This window comes from Falco naumanni, chromosome 5 (genome assembly GCF_017639655.2).
Source record: "Falco naumanni isolate bFalNau1 chromosome 5, bFalNau1.pat, whole genome shotgun sequence".
In the NCBI taxonomy this organism is placed as follows: domain Eukaryota; kingdom Metazoa; phylum Chordata; class Aves; order Falconiformes; family Falconidae; genus Falco; species Falco naumanni.
The window spans coordinates 77,774,711-77,794,786 of record NC_054058.1 but is presented as its reverse complement, the minus strand read 5'-3'; the positions used below and the strand labels follow the sequence as shown (position 1 = coordinate 77,794,786).

General features: G+C 56.4%; 3 protein-coding genes across 3 annotated transcripts; all 3 read left to right on the top strand.

Annotated features, from left to right (window-relative positions):
• Positions 1-1,173: 1,173 nt before the first annotated feature.
• On the top strand, positions 1,174-5,093 carry LOC121088175 (acrosin-like). Its single transcript, XM_040593871.1, has 5 exons — positions 1,174-1,928; positions 2,243-2,443; positions 2,788-3,053; positions 3,345-3,490; positions 3,962-5,093. Exons 1-5 carry the CDS (start codon positions 1,840-1,842, stop codon positions 4,322-4,324), a joined length of 1,065 nt encoding a protein of 354 aa, XP_040449805.1. The 5' UTR covers positions 1,174-1,839; the 3' UTR covers positions 4,325-5,093.
• A 6,038-nt stretch (positions 5,094-11,131) lies between these two features.
• On the top strand, positions 11,132-14,151 carry LOC121089379 (ubiquitin carboxyl-terminal hydrolase 42-like). Its single transcript, XM_040596582.1, has 9 exons — positions 11,132-11,318; positions 11,762-11,872; positions 11,957-12,050; positions 12,176-12,243; positions 12,406-12,476; positions 12,932-13,128; positions 13,354-13,462; positions 13,797-13,937; positions 14,086-14,151. Exons 1-9 carry the CDS (start codon positions 11,132-11,134, stop codon positions 14,149-14,151), a joined length of 1,044 nt encoding a protein of 347 aa, XP_040452516.1.
• Positions 14,126-17,298, top strand: LOC121089632. Its single transcript, XM_040597005.1, has 3 exons — positions 14,126-14,255; positions 15,036-15,174; positions 15,476-17,298. Exons 1-3 carry the CDS (start codon positions 14,179-14,181, stop codon positions 16,223-16,225), a joined length of 966 nt encoding a protein of 321 aa, XP_040452939.1. The 5' UTR covers positions 14,126-14,178; the 3' UTR covers positions 16,226-17,298.
• The last annotated feature ends 2,778 nt before the right edge of the window (positions 17,299-20,076 follow it).

Below are 20,076 nucleotides of genomic sequence, written 5' to 3'. Positions count from 1 at the left end.
TTCCAAGCGCTGGCTGCCTATGGCGTGTCTTGCCGTCGGCCATTGCTAGCAGCCAGGCCTGGGGACGCACCGCGCAGCAGGTGCCGAGTGGACCCACACAGGAAGGGCTTTGGGGTGGCTCTCCAAAAGAGGCCAGCGGGTTCTGTGGTGATCAGGCACAGGGCTCAGGCAAGCGAAGCAGCCAGCACTTTGCTTCAGTGTGACTGTCTCCTCGATCCCCCCTGCTCTCCATTTGCCATCCTTATACGTGCCCCTCACCTTCCCTGGCTCCTCCCTTTCTCAGCCCTGCTCTCCTCCCAGAGACGGGGCCAACCCCGCTTCTTTTGCCCCGCCATGCTCCCAGGTTTGCCCCATCTGTCAACACACGCGGTCTTTGGGTGCTCTTAGCTAGGTCACCTCGGACTTGCGTGCCATTACTGGACGGGCTTGCCTGGCTACTGCTGTCCCTGCCAGAGTCCTCTCCTCCAAGTCACCCCAAGCTCTTCCTTCAAGCAGCTGTGAAGCGTGGCCACCTCTGACGGCATTCCCCGCTAGCCACCTGCCAAACATGGTGCTGGAAGAGCAGAGTTTCCCCAGCACACAAGTTGTCTTCTCCAAGGCCGCCTTCTGCCTGCTCTCAGCAGACCCATGGGAGCCGGCAGCAGGTCCCTTTTCAAAACACAAAGCAGCCTTGAGCCCGCTTGCTTGGAGGCCCGGTGCTGGGGCCTAGGAAGCCCTGCTGCGCCTCCAGCGCCTTGAGAGCAGCTCTTCCACTTCCAGGCAGAGCCTGCGTGGTCCTCCTCCTCGGGACCCGGTTGCTCCCTCCGCTCTGTGCCTTACGCCTGGCCACACAAGCCAGGATGGCAGCAGGGAGCTGCCGCACCTCTCACAAGCTTTGAGGCTGCCATCCTTCAAGCCACTGCCCTCTACCCTCCAGGGACCTAGCCCTGCTGCGCAAACGTAATGCACGTGCCTGGCTCCTGCTTTTCTCCTGCACTCCAGCAGGTGAGCAAGGCTCCGCCAGACAGCGGCAGAAGGCAGACGCACGAGACAAGGCTGATGCAGGATTTACCAAAGCCACGGACAACAATGGCACGTGAGGCTGAGAGCAGGAGCATCCTTCTCTCTCGAGAATTTCACCTTGCTTGTCCTTGCCACAAGTGCCCTGCTCGGCGTGCCCCCAGAGCCGCAATCGAACTCATAGGCAGCGAGGACACGAAGCCTGCCAGAGGGCGTTGCTGTGGCTGACATAGCCAGCGAGGACTGTGCTGCGCCTGCGTTTCACTGTGCTTTGTGCAGCCAGGTTGACACTGCTGGGGTACGCGTGGCTTATTTGGCTTGCCCAGCACTGTTGCCGGCCGCAGCCGTAAGAGAGATTGGCTCTTGGACACCCAGGCATGCGCGTGCTGCCTGTAGTAGCCCCGCTCTCTGGTGTCTCTTTATTGGGAAGGAGACGGTGGCACAGGGCTGCAGAGAGCAGGGCGGCAGGGAACTTTGCAAAGAGGCTGCGAGGCCATGCTCGCTTTTGTCCTGTGAGCTGTTAACAGGCAGAGCTGGGAGCCAGGCGCCGCTGCCTGCCACGGGGCCTGCCCACCCTGATGGCGCAAGCAGGGCATTGCACGGGGCTCTGTCGGGGTGTGCGATCCCAGCTTCTGCCTCCACTCCTGCTTGGAACCCCTCCTATTGTCTCCCCTCCCCCCCCACCCCCACCCCCCCGACACCACCACGCCCAGCACCCGCAACCGGGCGCTCTGTGACATCAGCCCCACGTCCAAGGGAACCCCAGGCAACGGGAATCCTGCGGGCAGTACGACGGCGGCCGTACTGGTGGCGACAAGCCCTCGTCCTTGCAACTGCCACATGTCGCTGGCAGCGATGGATTTTCTGCACGTCCTCATTGTCCTGCTGGCCGTGTGCTGTCCTGTGCACGGCACGTGGGACAGCTGTGGGTAAGTGGCCCCAGGCTCTGGGAGGGAGCTTGGGCAACCCTTGTGGGCTTCACTGGAGGGGGCCTGCTTGTCCCCCACGGCCACCCCACAGGTTCTTGAAGGCCGTCTGGGAGGCTCAGCTCCTTGCCAGCTCCCAGGCTGCCGGCACAACTGGTCCACGGGCTGAAGCAGAAAGCGGGGCGAGGGGAGCGGGCGCACGCCCCACGGGTTTGCTCGGCCCTTCTGGCCATGCCGTGTGGGGAGGGAAGACGGCTGGCCTTCAGCCGCAACGGCGCAAGCCATCCAGCAGCACAGTAAGGAGTTTCTGGTTACAGAGGGAGCTGCGGTCTTCGGCCCATGGCTTTGCACTACGGCATGTCGCGCGTCGTGGGTGGCACAGATGCCCAGCCAGGGGCCTGGCCCTGGATCGTCAGCATCCAGGCTCTCTTGGAAGGAGGCACGGCGCACATCTGCGGGGGCTCCCTCATCAGCCCACAGTGGGTCCTCACCGCAGCCCACTGCTTCATCGAGGTCAGGTAAGGAGGACCAGGGGTCGGGGCTAGCCCCACAACACTAGCAGGTGCCCTGAGCGCAGGAGCACGTGCTACTGCCATCCCGTTGCCCTGCAGTATACGCCCAGTGCCTGGGCACTCCGGAGCCCCGCCGAGAGGCTTGCTCAGGAGAAGGCTGGGCTCGCGTGCCACTGCTTCCCAGCAGCCTCCAGCCGGACACTGCTTGAGCCCAAGGCACGCCAGGGCAGTCGCAGCCTCCCTAGCGCTGCTTGCCTCTCTCCCTTGTCAAGCAGAAGGCAGGGCAAGTGCCAGGCTGCTGCAGCATGTGGCTGCGCTCCCTCTGAGCCCTCTCTCCATCTGCCTTGCAGGTACATCACCGCCTTGCGCGTGGTGCTCGGTGCCACCCAGCTGACTCAGCTGGGCCCTGAGGCTCAGGTGCGCAACGTCAGGCAGCTGCTGGTTCACCAGCACTACTGGAATGTCACGCAGAGGAATGACATTGCCTTGCTGGAACTGGACCAGCCAGTCCAGTGCAACAGCTACGTACAGCTTGCCTGTGTGCCCGACGCCTCGCTGAGAGTCTCAGAGCTGACCGCCTGCTACGTCAGTGGCTGGGGTGCCAGGAATGCAAGAGGTGAGTTGCCAAAACTTAGTGGCGGCGCGAGTGCAAGCTTGGCCAGCTTGGGGAGGCAGGTTGCGCTTCCTGATGGCAGAGGCGAAAGCCAGAGTCAGGCTGTGGGGACGTATGCCTCTTAAGGAGATGGGCCTGAGCCATTTCCCCAGAGCAAGGCAGAAAGGAAAGAGCGGTCCAACGCCTCTCCGCATGCAAAGCCAAGCCCCGGGATAAGCCTTCATCCCGCCAGACAGGGGGAGGAGAACTGGCAGTGAGCTGCTGGGTGTTCATTCCTTTCTGTGCTCTTCACAGCTGGAGCATCGGCCTACGCGCTGCAGGAGGCCCAGGTCCACCTCATTGATGCCAGGGTCTGTAACAGCAGCGGGTGGTACAGAGGGGCCATCCACACCCACAACATCTGTGCTGGCTATCCGCAGGGCGGCATCGACACCTGCCAGGTAGGAGTGTGCTACAAGCCAAGCCCCGGCAGCACAGGCAGCCCCGCCACAACCGCCCAAACGTGTGCCGTCACTCACGGCCTTTTGCTGGCCACTCACACTCCCATGGCTGGGTCCCCACCGATGAGGGCCTTAGCCCGCCCTTCCCCAGGGAAGGCCCTTGCCCAGGGCCTGCCCGCCTTGTCGCAGAGGCCTGACACTCTGCCTGGAAGGCCCAGCCGGTGCCCTCGGCAGCCCAGAGCTCCACCATCCCAAGCCTGACACAGCCGTCTGCCTACACCTGCAGCATCACCGTGCCGCAGGGAGAGCGAGCCCTGCCTTACAAGCCCACCGCCCCCTGCCAGGCAAGCTTCTACAGAGCTTGCCCGGCCACTCCGTACAGCTCTGGCAGGTGCTGTGAGAGAGAAGGAGCCCGCCACCGGGCTGACGCTGGCCACCAACAACCCCTTCATCCTCTCTCCTGCGCTGCAGGGGGACAGCGGTGGGCCTCTCGTGTGCCAAGACAAGCACGCGGACTACTTCTGGCTTGTTGGCGTGACCAGCTGGGGGACGGGCTGTGCGAGAGCAAGGAAGCCCGGCGTCTACACCTCCACCCAGCACTTCTACGACTGGATCCTGGCGCAGATGGGCCTGCGCCCAGCAGTAACGACTACTGCAAGGCCACAGCCGGTCTTCACCTACACCCCCGTCCAGAGGCCAAGGCCAAGGCCAAGGCCAACAGAAGCGGGCAGGTTTACACCCTGCCCGTTTCCAGTCCAGAAGCTGCTGGACTTCTTTACTCGGCTGCAGGAGCTCCTGCAGTACCTAAGGGGGAAACAGCTTGGAGCAGCATGATGAAGAGGGTCCAGGGCAGGCTGCAGCGCACCACCACCGCTTCCCGCTGGGGCAATGCCTGCTGAAGCAAAGGCAACCTCCGTGTCAAAGGCCTGCTCTGTCCTGCCCGCGCTCCTCACAAGGGCAGAATGAAGCTGGCTGACTTCTCGCAATAAAGTGTTTCTGTCTGCACGGCTAACCACGCGCCAGTCCACTTCAGTCTCCTGTGCAAGGCAAGGACTTCCACGCCCGGCACCTGCCGAAGGAGGCGGGCTGCCACGTCGGGCACAAAGGGTCACTGCAAAGGGCTGAAGCTCTGCCCGCTCTGAGAGAAGCATGAGGATAGAGTGGAAGAAGGGAAGGCAGGTCATCGCAGGGCTCGGGGCCTTGGGGGTGGCACCTGGAAGCAGAGAATGCCTCAGGCCGGCTCCTGGTGGGAACCCCGGGTGCTTCTGGACGAGGCGCAAGCAAACTTGAAAGTGGACTCTCACGGCCAGCTGGGGGTCAGGGCAGATCCACGAGCTTGGGCCTTTGCTTATGCCGCGGAGTTCCTGGGCTTCCCCAGGCTGCTCTGCTTTCACAGCTGCGCCATGTTGCCAAGCCCAAGCCTACAGCTGCCGTGGCTGGAGGGAGCGCCAGTAGCTTTGAGCGGGGAGCAAAGCAGCTGCTGCTTAGTTGCCCCCCCTACCCCCTCTTTGGCCGCCTTCTGCCTGTAGTATCGACCACGCTAGATGAGCAGCTGGAGGCTCTGGGGGTACCAGACACCTATGGAGGAGTGCCACGGGGACTCAAATGGAATCGTCGAGTGTAGTGGACCAGATCCCTAGTCCAGTGTGCTTTTTTTGAGTGCTTGAGGCTCTGCAGAGCGGTCTGGGGTGCAATGAAGGCCCTAGAAGGTGGCCTGAGTGGACTAGAGAGAGCCTAAGGCTGCCTCAGGGTAGCCAGGGTAAAGGGTGCCCAGTGCCAGGTGGCCTCCACAGCTATCAGGGACCTGGGAACAGGCACTGTCATGTGGGGAGTCAGGGAGCATGGCATGTGCTTGTTGTGCTCATCATCTCCATGCCCCTTTGCAGTGCCTTGATATTGCAGCTAGTCCAGGCACTTCCCCCCACCAGCACAGGGACCCTTGCAAAGCACCCAGCTTAAGATCACTGGCACTGGCTGCCCAGAGAGGCCTCTGGAAACATTCTAACACCACCTGCACATGATTTTGTGCAACCTGCTCTAGCACAGCCTGCTTTTGCAGGGGATTGGGCTAGATAATCTCCAGAGGTTCCCTCCAACAATGCCCATTGTGTGATTCTGTGACTTGTGGCACTTTGGCTGAGGAAGAAGAGGTCAGGATCCTCAGGCAACTCGACATCTGACTGCCTTCCCAGTGTCTGTCCAAGAAACCTGCCAGTCCTCACTAACAGAAGTTTGACCTCCACATGTGGGCTTGCAGATGTGCATGAGCACTGCAGGGCAACAGCCTTCTCTCTCTTCCCCATCCTCTACTGCAGGGCGAGTGCAGATGTTCTGCCAAGGGAGCTACAGTCTGCACAGGCCCTGCTGCTGTCACTGTCGTGCAGCGGCTCTTCTACCCTGGGCTCCCTCTACTGTGTCCCACACCACTGGCCTGGTGTGATGGCAGAGCCAATGGCACTACCCTGTTGATGCAGAAGGCTCGGACATGACTTATACGACCAATGTGATCAAGTTAGTGCCACTTTATTAAGGGATACACAGCAATTTATACTCTACAGACGCTATTAATAGACTCACACCAATTTATACTCCCAGCTAAAAATACACACTCTACGCAGGCTTTGTTATGTAAAAGTTGATAGGTTAAAACTACTCGTTCACACGCTTCCACCTCCCCTAGGATTGGTCCCAGTGTGGTGCCCACACATTGCTCCCCCCTTGTGCAGGCATCCTGGTTTTTTCTCATCTTTCTGTCCAACTCTCTTATCTCTCTGCGAATACACAGTTTCTTTGTCTCTCTTGGCCTTGCATATGTCCTTCACAACACCTGCAGCTTGTTACAGCTTTGGCCTGCTCGGCCTGCTATTACAACAAAGTTACTTGGTCTGGATTGCTCATAACATGTCCGTTGTCTTCCAGCCACTCCACATACCCGGTACTACAACTTCCTGGTCCATCAGGGCAACCTGGGTGCCAGTGGGGAAGCTGGGAATTGCCCTTGGCCAGGGCCTCTCCCTGGAACTTCCAGAGGAGGAATTCCTTGTGGATGGCAGGGATGCCAAAGCATGAGGAGTTCCCCATTGGATGGCAGGAACAGGGCGTAGAGCACCATCCATGTGATGGGGCAGCCCTTCAGCCATGGTCACACAGAACCTCACCGAGGAGCTCATCCGCATCATCAACGGCACCCTCACAGTGACCAGGCAGTACCAAAAGTTTCTGCAAGTAATGATGGCCAAGTAGCGAGAGGCGGCCTGTGGTGGGACACACACCACCTCCCTGCAGTTCCCTCCCTCCACCCTGCCAGGAAAGAGGAGCAGCTCTAGCCAGGGCTGCTGGAGCCCAGAGGGTGGCCCCAAGGCCTTAGAGTGGAGCTGCTGAGGACAGATGCGCACATGGAGAACATGGCAGATGATGACAAAGACCAAGGGGAGGACACGTGGCCAAGCAGAAGCAGCCCTGTGCAGGTGGGTAGGAGTCCAGTGGGGGTGAGGAAGAGGAGCCCCATGACGCCAGACAGAATCAGCTCCATGGGCCTGGGCAGCACCACCCACATGGGGCTGGGCAGGAGCACCCCAGCAGAGCCCAGGCCTCAGCACTGTGTGTCTGTGGGAAGGGCATGTGGCCAGGTGTCCTCAGGACTGTGCTGGGCAGGACTGTGCCTGCAGGAGGGCTGCTCCCACCTGTGGGGCTGCCCAAAGGCTTGGTGGAGATGCGACTGCCGGCCCCACTGTGTCCATTTCTGCAAGCCCCCGTGGTGGCAGCGCTGCTCCCACAAGAGCAATGGGTTCCCCTGCCATTGAGCAGCTGGCGGGGTGCAGGGCTGGGACCCTCCTGGGGTGCCCCCTCATCTGAAATGTTCAATCTTTTCTTTCTCCTGGTGCTAGAGCTCATCCATCCATCCTGCAGCTGGGGCTGCGTCATCCTCAGTGCCTGAACCCAGTGGGGATGGTCTGGCATTGGGCACTGCTGGCACCCACAAAACGGGGGGTAGGAGTGTCTGGGACCACAGTGGGTGTGCTGGCATGTGGGGACCGAGTTGGGCTGGAGAAAGGGGCCAGCAGGGACCTCATCAGGTCCAACAAGTGCTGAGTCCAGCCCCTGGGGAGGAACAAGCCCAGGCCCCAGCACAGGTGAGGGCCACCTTGCTGGAAAGAAGCTTGGCAGAGAAGGTCTTGGTGGACCCCTCAACCTGCTGCCTACTGGGCAGGGGATCTGGACCCCTTGCAAAGCGGGGATCCAGTATGTATTAAGACCCCACGGTGAACCCATACACCACAAACAGAAAGTCAGCTTATCACCGGGTTGACATATTCAAATGCCTAACAAATGGGGTATGGCCTTGGTCCCTTGAGCGTTTCTTGTCCAAACCAGATAATAGAGTTGAAACATGGGAAATAAATCCCCTACCCCATCTGAATACTCGCCTGAGGCATTGTTTGTGAACAATTTGATGTGAGTCGTGAAATAGAACCACAGTATACCCCAGAAGTGCAAACCCTTATTCCAGGCACGTGTCCTTGTTGGGGTTTTCTGGCACCAGGTTTTAAACCTGGAGATCACACATGTTATGCAAAAACTACCAATCCAGAAAACGCATCGAAATATGCAGTTTTGCTTACCCACAAAACAAAATGGAATTTTGTGTGGGAAGGAAAAAAACCCAAACTACGACCCATCAGCACGCTCCACCAGTCAATATCTAGCCCCTCAGGGTCCTTTCTGGGCATGTTCAGATGGCAAGATGTACTTTGCACTAACTACTTCCTCAAAATTATTTACATATGCATAAGGCACTTGCCTATGTCACTTTGCTCCTGGGGGTCTTTATGGGGGTCTTTGGAGACTGCTGGTGGTCAACAACTTGGTGAACTTCAGCTGAACTTTCCTGGGGCACCTGTACTCTACTTGTTCTTATAGGTCTTAATTTATTCTCTGTGCTATATGGTTTGGAAGGCAACGCTCTGTTACCCCACTTCCCTTGGCTACTGTTATAGCCCAGCTGCCTCAGAAGGCTAGCCACACCTTGGTGAGCTTATTCTATAGGTGGAGTTCATCATTGCTTTAGCTGCAGTCTCTCCTAGTGATGCTCTATAACTTAATCCTGTCAGCGAGGAGAGGCATCCAGCTCTGACACTGAAGGCAGCAGCCTCGAGTCACCAGGCTGCTCCCTACAGGAAGCAATCCTGACGGCCTGGATCTCGCCTCCAAGAGGCTGTATTTACAAATGACGAGTTTTCCATCAAGGGAAACAAGGCTTGAGCACTCATACTCTGGCTGGTGACTCTCCCAGGCAGCTGCATATTCCCAGTCCCTCAAGGGGACTGGGCTGCCTCCAGGGCTGCCCTGGGGCCTGGCACACCGGAGGCTGGGAGCTCCCTCCCGCACCCCAGGGCAGCCAGCAGGCAGCAGACACTCCTGCGCCAGCCCAAGGGCCTCCCTCACCCCACGGCTGGCCACAGACCCCTCTCAGCCGGCCCCAGCCACAGCACAGGCTGTGCCTGCCCAGCCCAACATGGCTGCTGGGAGGCTGAGGGTGGTAAATGGCATGCCCTGGAAACAACATGGCTGCCCTGGAGTACCAGGCCTACAGCTCCCAGCATACACTGAGAACAACACAGCCATGGGACAGCCCCAGGCCTACAGCTCCCAGCATGCCCTGGGAACCACCTGGCCATGAGGCAGCCCTGGGCCTACAGCTCCCAGCATGCCCTGGGAACCACCTGGCCATGGGGCAGCCCCAGGCCTACAGCTGGCAGCATGCCCTGGGAACAACATGGCCCTGGAGCAGCCCCAGGCCTACAGCTCCCAGCATGCCCCGGGGCACGCCTTCTCTCAGCAGCCTCCCCAGGCAAGAGAGGGGAAACACCAGCTGTCCCGAGGGGCAGGGGTCAACAAAAGCCACCCAAGCGAGTTGGTGGCCAAACTGGATGCCTCAAGGTCAGGGTTTGTCTTGGCAGGTAGATGAAATTCCTTGGCAGCAGACCTGTCAGAGCCCAGGTCCTTTGCTCCACGAGTCTCACACGCACAGTCCTGTAGCTGGGACGAATGACAAAGAAACCCTGCGCAACATGACGGTGCCAGCCACAGCTGTGCACAGGCAGCTTCCAGCCCTGGGCAGGTGTTTCCTCCTCTGGCTGTCCGGAGCGGGGAAGAGGTGGGAGCTGTGCCGGCAGCCAAACAGCCCTTCGCCAGCAGCATGTGGGGAAGCCCAGCAGCAGCCACCTGCTGGCTGCAGGGGAGGTGGTGGCTGCGTCGCCACCGTGTGTCCCCGTGTAGCCTCGTATCACAAAGGGGCAGTGATGCGGCACCTGCCCGGAACCTGGCCAGGGCTTGATATCCTGCACAGAGGGATGGCGAAAGCCAGTGGGGCTGAGCTGCCCTTCGGGAACACATGGCTCCTTCTTTGGCTCCTGGCGTGGCTACCTCCTTCCACGCATTTCTCCTTTCCTGCTGACCCCTCCTCACCTTCCACCCTCTTTCAAAGGTAAGTTGGGTTTGACTTTTGGCACAGATCCTACAGGAGGTAGATTGGGGATAAAAGTGGAGGCTGCTCTCTTACTCCCAAGCTGTAGGCTGAGCTCTTCCATCCTTCAAGGCTGGCCATACAGGCACTATGGGTAGCGTTCCTCTTGGGTAATTCCTATCTCTTTGCCATCACCTAGGCTGGGGAAGTAGGGAGGTGGCAGCCCGAGGCGTCGAGCTCAGTGTAGTCTGACCCAAAGCCCACCTTGACTGATGGGTTAGGAAGGGAGACCAGAAACACAGCCCAGCAAAGGCAATAGTTAAGAAGCGGACAAAAGCTGGTCACTCCTGCAGACTGGGTGGGCAAGTATGGGCTGGAGAGCCAGAGGGCTCTGCTGCCAACAGTAGCTACAGGCAGTTAAAATGACCACTGGAACACTTTTGATGGCGATTTCTGGCCTCTGGGGTTTTTGGTGCTTGAATGATTTTCTTGAGCTCCGCTTCTTTCATTGCAACCAGGTGATGGATTGGCATTGATCTTCTCTTTCTGGACCGTGGTGGACATCCTTTGTCAGCCAAAGCTTCCCACTGTGCTGCTGAGAGGAGCAACGGCTGCAATGGGGAACAATTCCTGTGAGTAACAGTTTCACCGGCAGGCTTGGCCTTAGTGAATCCCCAAATGCAATGGGCATGGCTGGTGCTCCATCCCACAATGTTGATCCCACAACCTCGAGGGAATTCTGGAGCTTTTCCTGAGAGCAGCCAGGCCTACCCAGGGTTTCTGTGCAACTGCTGCGAATGAAGAGATGGGACGCAGCTTGATGCAAGCAAATGTCAATTTATTGTACAGAAGCACAAGTTTATATACACTTTCAGAAGCTGCGCATTTTAAACAGATTGGTTCTTGAAGCTAAGCATTGCATACTAGGCAATCCCTGATTGGTGGTTAACTACCATCAATTAACAGCAAGGTGTTACCTTTCCTTGGCACCATCCTTGGCACCATCCGTCTCCCACTCCCCTGTGCTCTGTAAACATGTCTCATCATGTTAATTGTTGTCTAGACAAGCTCGAGCACATTCCCCTCAGCTAACTGATTGCCACGCATGGTCCTAGTTTCCAGCCCGCTCCTGCATGCAACAAACCCGTTATTTCCCTGCAGTCGTTGCCGAGGGAATGGCTCTACCACAAAAGATCCTCTTTCCCCCGGAGAAGATTTGCATGGACTGGCAGCAAAGGCAGAGAGCTGGAGCAGGGCTCTACAACCTGGGCAATACGTGCTTCCTCAACTCCGTGCTGCGGTGCCTGACATACACCCCGCCTCTTGCCAACTACCTGCTCTCTCGTGAGCACAGCGACTCCTGTGAGTACTTTTAGGAAGATCTCCTTGTCAGTCTGATGAGCACTTCCCAAGGACCCCCAGAACCTGCCACTGGATGTAGGAGAAAAGCAGCCCTTCTTTCTCAGCCACCGCCAAGGTGGTGCTCTTGGAACACTCAAGCCTACAAGCCGCTTGTCCTATCGAGGTGTGTTTGCTGTCACAAAGGCGCCTCTTTCTAGTGCTGCCTGTCTTTCCCTGTTCCTACATATAACCTACATATTTGCTGGTTGCACAGAAAACTTCTGTCAGCGAGGCATCCCTCTCAAGAATGTTTTCTGTGCACTGAGATGTCATGGGCTTGCTGGGCCATTGTCACCTGGGGACGACTAGGAGGATGTTCTAGCAGAACTCCAAGGTCTCCATGAAGTTTCCCATCACAATGGCTATTTTACTAACCTGACCAGCTTCCCTCCCTCCCTCTTCAGGTTGCCAGCAAGGCTTCTGCATGATGTGCATCATGGAAGTGCACGTTAACGATGCCTTGTCCACCTCAGCCTGTGCCATCCAGCCCAGGGCCATCATCAATGCCCTCTCATGTAAGTTGTCTCAGGTGCTTTGACGTGCTTTCCTCTGTTGGTAGAGGACTGAAGTACTACCTTCCTCTTGATTAGGAATAGGAGGGCATTTCACGCTCGGCGTGCAGGAAGACGCCCACGACCTCTTACGCTGTACTGTCACTGCCATGCAGAGAGCTTGTCTGGCTGGAAGCAGCGCGTAAGCACAAGCAAATGACCTTTCAATGCACAGTGTACCCCATCAAGGAAAGCCTATGCCCAGGGCTTTCAGGCACAGGAAAACTCTTGGAGGAGATAACTCTCTGCCTTACCATTTCTTTCCAGCTGGGACATCTCTTCTCAATATACTACCATCGTCCATCAAATATTTGGGGGCTTCCTGAGGTCCAGAGGTATGATTCCACAACTGTTGCTCTCCTTACACTTGTCTGTGCCCTGCTGTCTGCCTGTGAGAGACACCTGAGCGTGGGGCTGGCTCTAGTAGGGATGAAGGGCATAAACAGGCACGGTCAATCGACTTCCCCTGTTGCTGAGCATTTCCGTTTGCCTTCCAGTCATGTGCTGCAGCTGCAAAGCAGTTTCTGATTCCTACAAGGCCTTCCTGGATGTGCCTTTGGACATCAAAGTAAGAGGGTTTCTCACTGTGCTTCAAGACATCCCAAACTCCTTGTGGCTTCCCAGAATGCATGCAGCTGGCTTTGAAAAGTGCACTGTGTACACAGGAGAGCTGGGGGGGGGGGGGGGTGGAAGGTGGTATGGGTGATGTCCTCCTGCAGAGGCCATGGCAGTGGACTCCCTGTAGGTGCTGGCTTTAAGCTGGACAAGCACACATTATCCTCTCTGCACTTCTGAGGGACTCTCAGCCGCCTTCTCTTTGCTCTCCCTCAACACCCACCTGGCTCCTAGGCTGATGGCTCGTGTTGTTTTCATTCCTGATGACCCTGCACACCATCAGTAGCTGAACTGAGCGGTGGCACGGCGAGGTAGCTCTTGATAGTGCCGGCCAGTTAATCTCTGGAAAGGGAGGGAAGTGTTCAGCATCATACCCTCTTTCCACCTCCCTCTGGCCAAGGTTTGCAGGGTCACGGTGGGTCTCCTCAGCGGCAGCTACCTGGGTCTCATGGGCAACTCCTCCTGAGTGTTTGGGCAAGAGCATTTCCCCCAGCTCAGAGCACTCCTTTCTCACCTCTCCAGGCAGCCTCATCTGTCGCCGCTTCTCTGGAGGACTTTGTCAAACCCGAGAGGTTGGCTGGTGAAAACAGCTTTCGATGTAGCAGGTAAGAGGATGACTAACACCAGATTAAGACTTGTGCCTGTGTGGAGATGCTGCGTGTCATCGAGCCTCAGGAGGTTCGATGCACAATCAGGAGGCACAGCTTCTCTTTCTTCCAGGCTAATGATTCTGAAGAGTCTTGAAATGGTGTGAGGACGTGTGAGACAGGAAAGGTTGTCTGGCCACCTTGGGGCAAGCTAGGGTGCTTGTCTCTCTGCTTGCTTTCAAGGTGTGGCAAGAAGGTTACTGCCCTCAAGAGGTTTACAATTGATCGCATGCCCAGGGCTCACACGCTGTGCCTGAAACGCTTTGATTTCTCCAGCAAGAAGATCGGCAAGGTGTGTACGCAATTGAGAGCCACTTTCTTTCTTGTCCCGGAGCAGATTTCCCAAAGCAGGATGCTCTGTCACAAGCTGTTCAGGTGGAGCTTTTGGTGTTCCCTTCTGGGGAGAGGAGAGCTCCCGTGGCAAGGCAAGCATATACTCTGCTGCAGCAGAGCTGCTCTGCCCAAGAACAGTTTCGTGCCACCCAAGGCGTTACCTGCTGCTTCAGGGACAAGCGAGTGTTGATGAGCTCCAGAGATGTTTTTCTACACGGCTGGGCCCCGGTCTTGGCAGGCTCTTTTACGTCATATGCCAGGATCCCTCCTTAGCCCTCTTGGTCTCTCTGCAGTTTGTGCAGTATCCCCAATACTTGGATCTCCGGCCATACATGTCTCAGGGAGCTGCAGAACCACCCCTCTACACCTTATACGCTGTCCTGGTGCACAGCGGTGGCAGCTCTCAGGCAGGACACTATTTCTGCTACACAAAGGTAAAGAGCCACTTCCTTCATCACGGCGACTATGTGTGCTGGGGAAGGAAAACTTTGGTGGCACTCTTTCTGGCAGCCAAGGTTCTGGGGGAGAAGGTCTCCTTACCAGCTGCATTGGATCTGCGTTGGTGGACTCTTGCTTCTGTAGTTTTATGCCTGTGTTGTTCAGGAGAAACCATGCAGCTCATCTCCACATGTCCTTGCCTTTCTTTGACAGGCCAGCAATGGACTCTGGTACCAGATGGATGAAACGTCTGTGGGTTGCTGTGACCACAACACAGCTCTTGGGCAGCCAGCCTCCTTACTGTTTTATGTCAGGTAACAGCCAGGACTAACAGGTGTTCAGAACACGTTTCCTTTTCCGGGTTTTGCTATTTCTCTTCTGATCCTCCTGAGTCGTTCCGTCCCAGGAGGCCATTACTACCCACACCACTCAGGGCTGTCGAACGTGACCTACCTGCTGCCAGTACTTCCCTTCCCTTGCTGGGCTTTAGGCTGCTTCCCCCATGTAAACTGCTACTTGTCTGCTCTCTGTAGCTGGCTGATAGAGAGCAGAATACCTAAAGGGGCCTACAGGGAAGATGGGGGGGAGGACTCCTGGTCAGGGAGCGTAGTGATAGGGAGAGGGCCAGTAGTTTTCAACTTAAGGAATGTAAATTTAAATTTGATGTTAGGAAGAATTACTTTATGGCAAGGGTGGGGTGACAGTGGAAGAGGTTGCCCAGAGAAGCTGTGGATGCCCCCTCCCTGGCAGTGTTCCAGGCCAGCTTGGACAGGGCTTTGAGCAAGCCGGTCCAGTGGAAGGTGTCCCTGCCCGTGGCAAGAGACATGACCTAAATGATCACCAAGGTCCCTTCCAATGCAAACTGTTCTGTGATTTTACGATTCCATGAAATGGAGGCCATAGCAGGTATGAAGAGGAGGTCTTGCTGTGACAGGGGCAGAGCTGGTGGGAAGACCCCAAGTGAAATCCCCATTTGTAGTCTTGATATGTCTTCTCTCTGTCATACAAACGGCTCCAAGTCAATGAGTGATACCCAGTGGAGGTTGCAAGAGCAGCCCTAAGTGGACATCACTCTTTTTTCTTATTTTCCCCAGATGCTCTGATGGGAAAACTGGTCAACAGGCGTCAGTGTCACCAGCACCATCATATGACGGCTCTTTCCTCGGTCAGCAGCAGGGCGGCAGGCAGCAGGCAGACCCTGTGGGACCACGGGATCAGCTTGATTGGACTAAGGTAACTCTGGGGAGGTGGGTCAGGGCAACAGATGGACAGCGGATTTCTTTTTGGGGTCTTGGCATTGCTCTCCTTGCCCTCACACACCGCAGCTTTCTTCAGAGCTGCCACGCTGCTCCCTCTCAAAGCATCGCCCCTAGATCCAACCTACTTGTGTGCCTTTGGCCCCTCTTCCTTTGCAGCCCTCCAGGAGGGTCTCTGGGAGGTCTTTAGCTGTCACCTCAGAGAGCTCTGGGGGTTTCCCACTGCTCCGTCCCTTCCAGGAGGAAAGGACAGGACCTTTTCACAGCTCTCTTGGCAGGATATGACGATGGGCATGGAGGACTCTGCAGAGGACAGAAGCTCCTGGCCACACAGGCTCAGCATCACCTCCCATGTGGACATGCATCATCACTCCTGTGGCTGTAGGAGGCTGGAGTCCTGCACAAGAGCTGCATGCCCACACTGCCGTCCACCATTTGACCATGTGCTGCACACTGTGCGAGAAGACAGCCACCGAGAAGAGCACAGATTCAGCCCTTCTTCCCACTGCCAGAGGAATGGTGCCAGGGAGAGGACCTGGAGCAGATCTCCACAGCGCAGAAATGATCTCTGCAGCTGCTTCATGGGAACCACAGACTGCAAGTGCTCCACAAGGAGGAGGAGGAGGAGAAGACCTCGTCCTCCAAGTTGTCACCACACTCCCAGGGATAACACAGCTCCAGGGCCCTCCAAATGCAGCTCCCAGTATACTCCTGCACCCAGGGCTGCTCCCAGGGAGCAACCCCTGCCAATGCAGAGAGCGCGGAGCAGATCCCTGTGGCACCGCTATGATCTCCATAGGCAGTTCACAGGGTACCACCCCTCAGCAACGGGGATGAGAACTGGTCCGCCAACACAGGACCATGCTCCCCGTGACAACAGAACGCAATGGCCTTCCCACAGTAGCTCCCACTTGGCTCCCGCACCCAGGGCTCTTCTGGAGCAAGCCCTGCTCAGGCAGAGAGAGTGGACCAGATCCCTGCGGGCATGGCTAACATCTACGCAACTGGTTAAAAACACACACAGTTAAAACAAAACACTCCTCAAGCCTATGCCAAGGACAAGCTGCCACCAATGAGATTCACCTTCCACAAGGCATCACCATGCAGGAAATCTTCCAGACCAAAAGGAAATTATAAAATAAAGACATATCAAGAGGTGGCTAAAGGCTTGATTGGACAGAGTAGTGAAAGACAGGCAAGCTTTAAACTGCCTGAATCTCCAAGAAGCAAGTGGAGTGTTGGAAAGTGTCTGAATGATCAAAGAGTAAGGGGAAGGGAAATCTAGAAGGCAAGTGCAAGAGCTTCTGTGCAGATGGGCTGCTAGAAAGGTGACTTCAGATGTGGCATCCTTGGGCATGAATCTATCTGCGTGCTTTGGTGGTCCATTCTAAGTGGGGCTAGTAAGGAGAAGGATGACAACAGGATCTGGAAAAGCCCAGGGCTGGGACTGCCAAGTGGGTAATAAATATCTCTGAGCCTGTGCAGACCCAAAGCTCCACTGCAGGGCAGCCAGTGGGTCTCTAAGGAAGGGCTCCGTCAATCCAAGGAGCCAGTGAGCCACTCGGGTCCCCAGCCATCGGCAGCTCCAAGCCACCTCCATGGGCTTGGAGACTCCCGGGGCGATCACCTAGAGGCAGAACTGAAACCCATTGCTTGGCCATTACAGCCTGCCTCTTCAGGGGAAGCACTTCGTGTTTCCCCCAGCCCTTCTTCCTCCTGATGGCATCCTGCCCCACCATGTGGAAGGGCTCTTCTTAAGAGACGTCTCTTTTGGGTTGGAATGCTCGAATTCAGAGCCTGCCTTCCTTGCAAGAAAACATGCCAAAACTAGAAAGCTTCAGGCCACTTTGGAGGCTACCTTCTGGCTGCTGAGGGAAGCAGATTGGTTTGTTAGCTTCACCTTTGCCGGGGCTGTGATGTGCCCAGCCCCACCATCCCAGCACCAGGGCCACCCCAGCCACCCTCCTGAGGCTCTGAGAAGGCAGGTGATAGTTCCTTTACTGTGCCAAGTAGCTGACACAGGCTTTATTCATGCCCTCTTTCTTGGAAATGCTTTTGGATGGGCTTCGAAGAGGTTTAGTAAAACATTTCCCATCAAAAACTTTTTTTGACAGAAAATGTCTTTTGGGCACAATGCAAACTCCTGCGGAGAAGCAAAATTCACACCAAACCTGCTCAGCTGATGTTGGACACCTTTATTAGAAACCAGGAGTTGTTTTCCTCCTCCCAACATTTTTGCATACTGCTGATGCAAAAGGTGCTGTGTTTTCAAGGTGGATGAAAGTTTGTGGCGGAACTAATGGAAAAGTTTTCATGCACTTAGTACTCCTGGGCCTGGAATCACTTGAATCTGACAGCAGCAGCGCCCAGGCAGAGCTGGGAGCAGCCCCAAGGGACATCTCTTGGCTTTACGGCAGTTTGCTGAAGAGGGTCCCCCGTGGAGAGTCGGCCAAGTCATGACAATCCCACCAATACGGCTACATGCCATGCTCACTTTATTAACAAACAGGTCATATTTATAACTTAAACCGACCACTCACCTGACTTTACATACAGGTGATTGGATAAAAGTCTCTGGCCACGTGGGTGCCCGTGTTGCTGATTGGTGAGCATGCTGATGGTGCCTGATCAGAGTGTGCCGATGAGAGTGTGTTGATTCCGCGGTTCCCAGGACTTGCTCTGCACCTGGCTTCTTGCTTGTGCATAGCTTGTTTTCTTTCTCCCACTGCTTGTTCCCAGAACAATTTAAAGTTGCTCTGCAGCTTCAACTAACAGGCCTGGGTTGTCCAACCCGGACAATGGTAACTTATGTCCTCGGTCCTTTAAAAATCCTTCTACAGTTTGCTGCCCCAGCACGTGTCCCCTGCCCCCTGCAGAGATCAGGCAGGAGGCTGGAGGGAAGACTCTCACCGATGGCTTTTGCCTCCAGACTAGAGCACGCTGTCCCAGGCTCAGGAACTGCCGTCTCCTGGCTCCCCTACCCCATGCTGGGGCAATAAGACAATGCTCTTCCTTCTATAGAACAACACCCAACGCTTAAGCCGAGGATGAAATGCCGATTTCCTCCTCATGCAGGTCTCTCCCATGGCTACAGGCTGCCACAGGGCTCTAGGATTGATGTTCACAGGTGACTCAAATGCCAGCACGTGTGTGGCTTTTCACAGGCAACACTGCAGGGAGATTTCTGGAAGAGTGTATCAAACCATATGTATTCACCTTGCCTTTGAGTTTATTACCCCGAGAAGCTGTCATGGTCACTGGTTTTGTACAGCAGCAGAGATGCTGACGTAGCCACACAATCCAAGGTGCAGGGGCTTGACAAGAATAAACCCAAACATCTCGGTGCTCACCAGAAAATCAAAGGAGCTGGCAGCAAAATCTTCCTTTGAGAGGGCTACATGAAATTGCATGGCAGAAACTGAGAAGCAGCAAGCTTTAGACCAAGGAAGCAGCTCTCTTTGCCCGAGGGCTGTAGCAAACTGCCGTGTTTCCTCCCCAGAAGCTTCCTCTGGTCTCCACACGGCTCGGCACCGAGCCCGCAACGTGGCAGCTGGGGCTTGCCTGGCCCTGGCAAAGCCCTGGCGCTGTGCAGTACCAGCGCTGCCCTGGGCTCTCATGCCTACCCACCTCCGTGGTCTGCCTTTCCAACAGCAACATCAAAGCAACAATCTTGCTGGAAACCTTGAAAGCAAATCCTTGCCACTGCCTCTCACTCAGCGGGTGCTGCAGAGACCCAGTGCAGGATGAGCGTGCCGAGGCTGTGGGTGCCTCTGGCGTGCTCCCCATCAGGCAACAATGTCCAGCTGAGGCGAGTAACCACCACACACGTCTTTCCTGGGGTCCCCGTGCAAACCAGCACGGGCTGCTGCCGCCTCCCTCATATGCACACATGCTCTGTAAGGACTTCAAGATTCTGCTAAATGAAGCCAACAAAAGCTGATTCTGGCTACTGGCAGCAGCAGCCCCCTTATGGCTTTAGCAGCCGCAGGGGCATTGACCCTGCTTAAAGAGGAAATGAGGTGACTCTAAGGAGAGCAAACCCTGCTGTCCTCAGCACCACAGAGACAGAGGGCTGGACTGAGCGGTGCTGGCAGGAGAGGCCATTGCTGCCTGTGGTGTCTCTGCAGCCCCAGGGAGCCTGTGGTGCCGGTGAAGCTGACCTCCAGGAAGGACAAGGTGCTTTTGAAACTGTCCTTGCCTATGGACATCCTGTGATGCAGCAACACTGTCAACATCTTTGCTCCGTTCCCTGATAGTGTCATCAAAGGGATAACAAAAGGATGTGGAGGAGCACTGCCCAGGTCTGCTGGCTGGGGCGGGGCGGGGGGGGGGGGGGGGGGGGGGGGGCAGGACTTGCTTCCCTGCAGCTGCTGGAACAAAAGCACCGACCATGGCTGAGGTTCCCTTGGGCTCTGTTTGACTTTGCTGCTCTGAATGGGGATGGTGTTCCTGTAATGCTCATGCTGTGCCTGCTGGCGGCACGCGGTTGTGCTGGAGAGCCCTGGCATCTGAGGAAGCACCACAGGCTGCAGTTAACCTTGACATTGAGCAGCTGCCCTGGATAAGGTTAGGCATTGTAGGGGTGTCGGTGGGAAGCCTGCCACAAGGCTCAGTGGAGAACCAGCCAATAGAGCTGGTGGGGAAGAGAGACTTGGCTCTCCCCATGGCGATGACTCCGTATACTCAGAGGAATAGCTCCATAGGCTGCCCTGAACAGTAGAAGCAGGATAAAGCTTCATGGCCCTCAAAGCGGGCATCTGCTGTCACTTCAGGTGGCACAAGGAACGTCCCATCAGCCTCCAGAATGAGGGCTCCAACATTGTCATGTCCCTCTGAATTGCTCCATCATGGCTTACAATGATGTGCAAATATCTCGGAG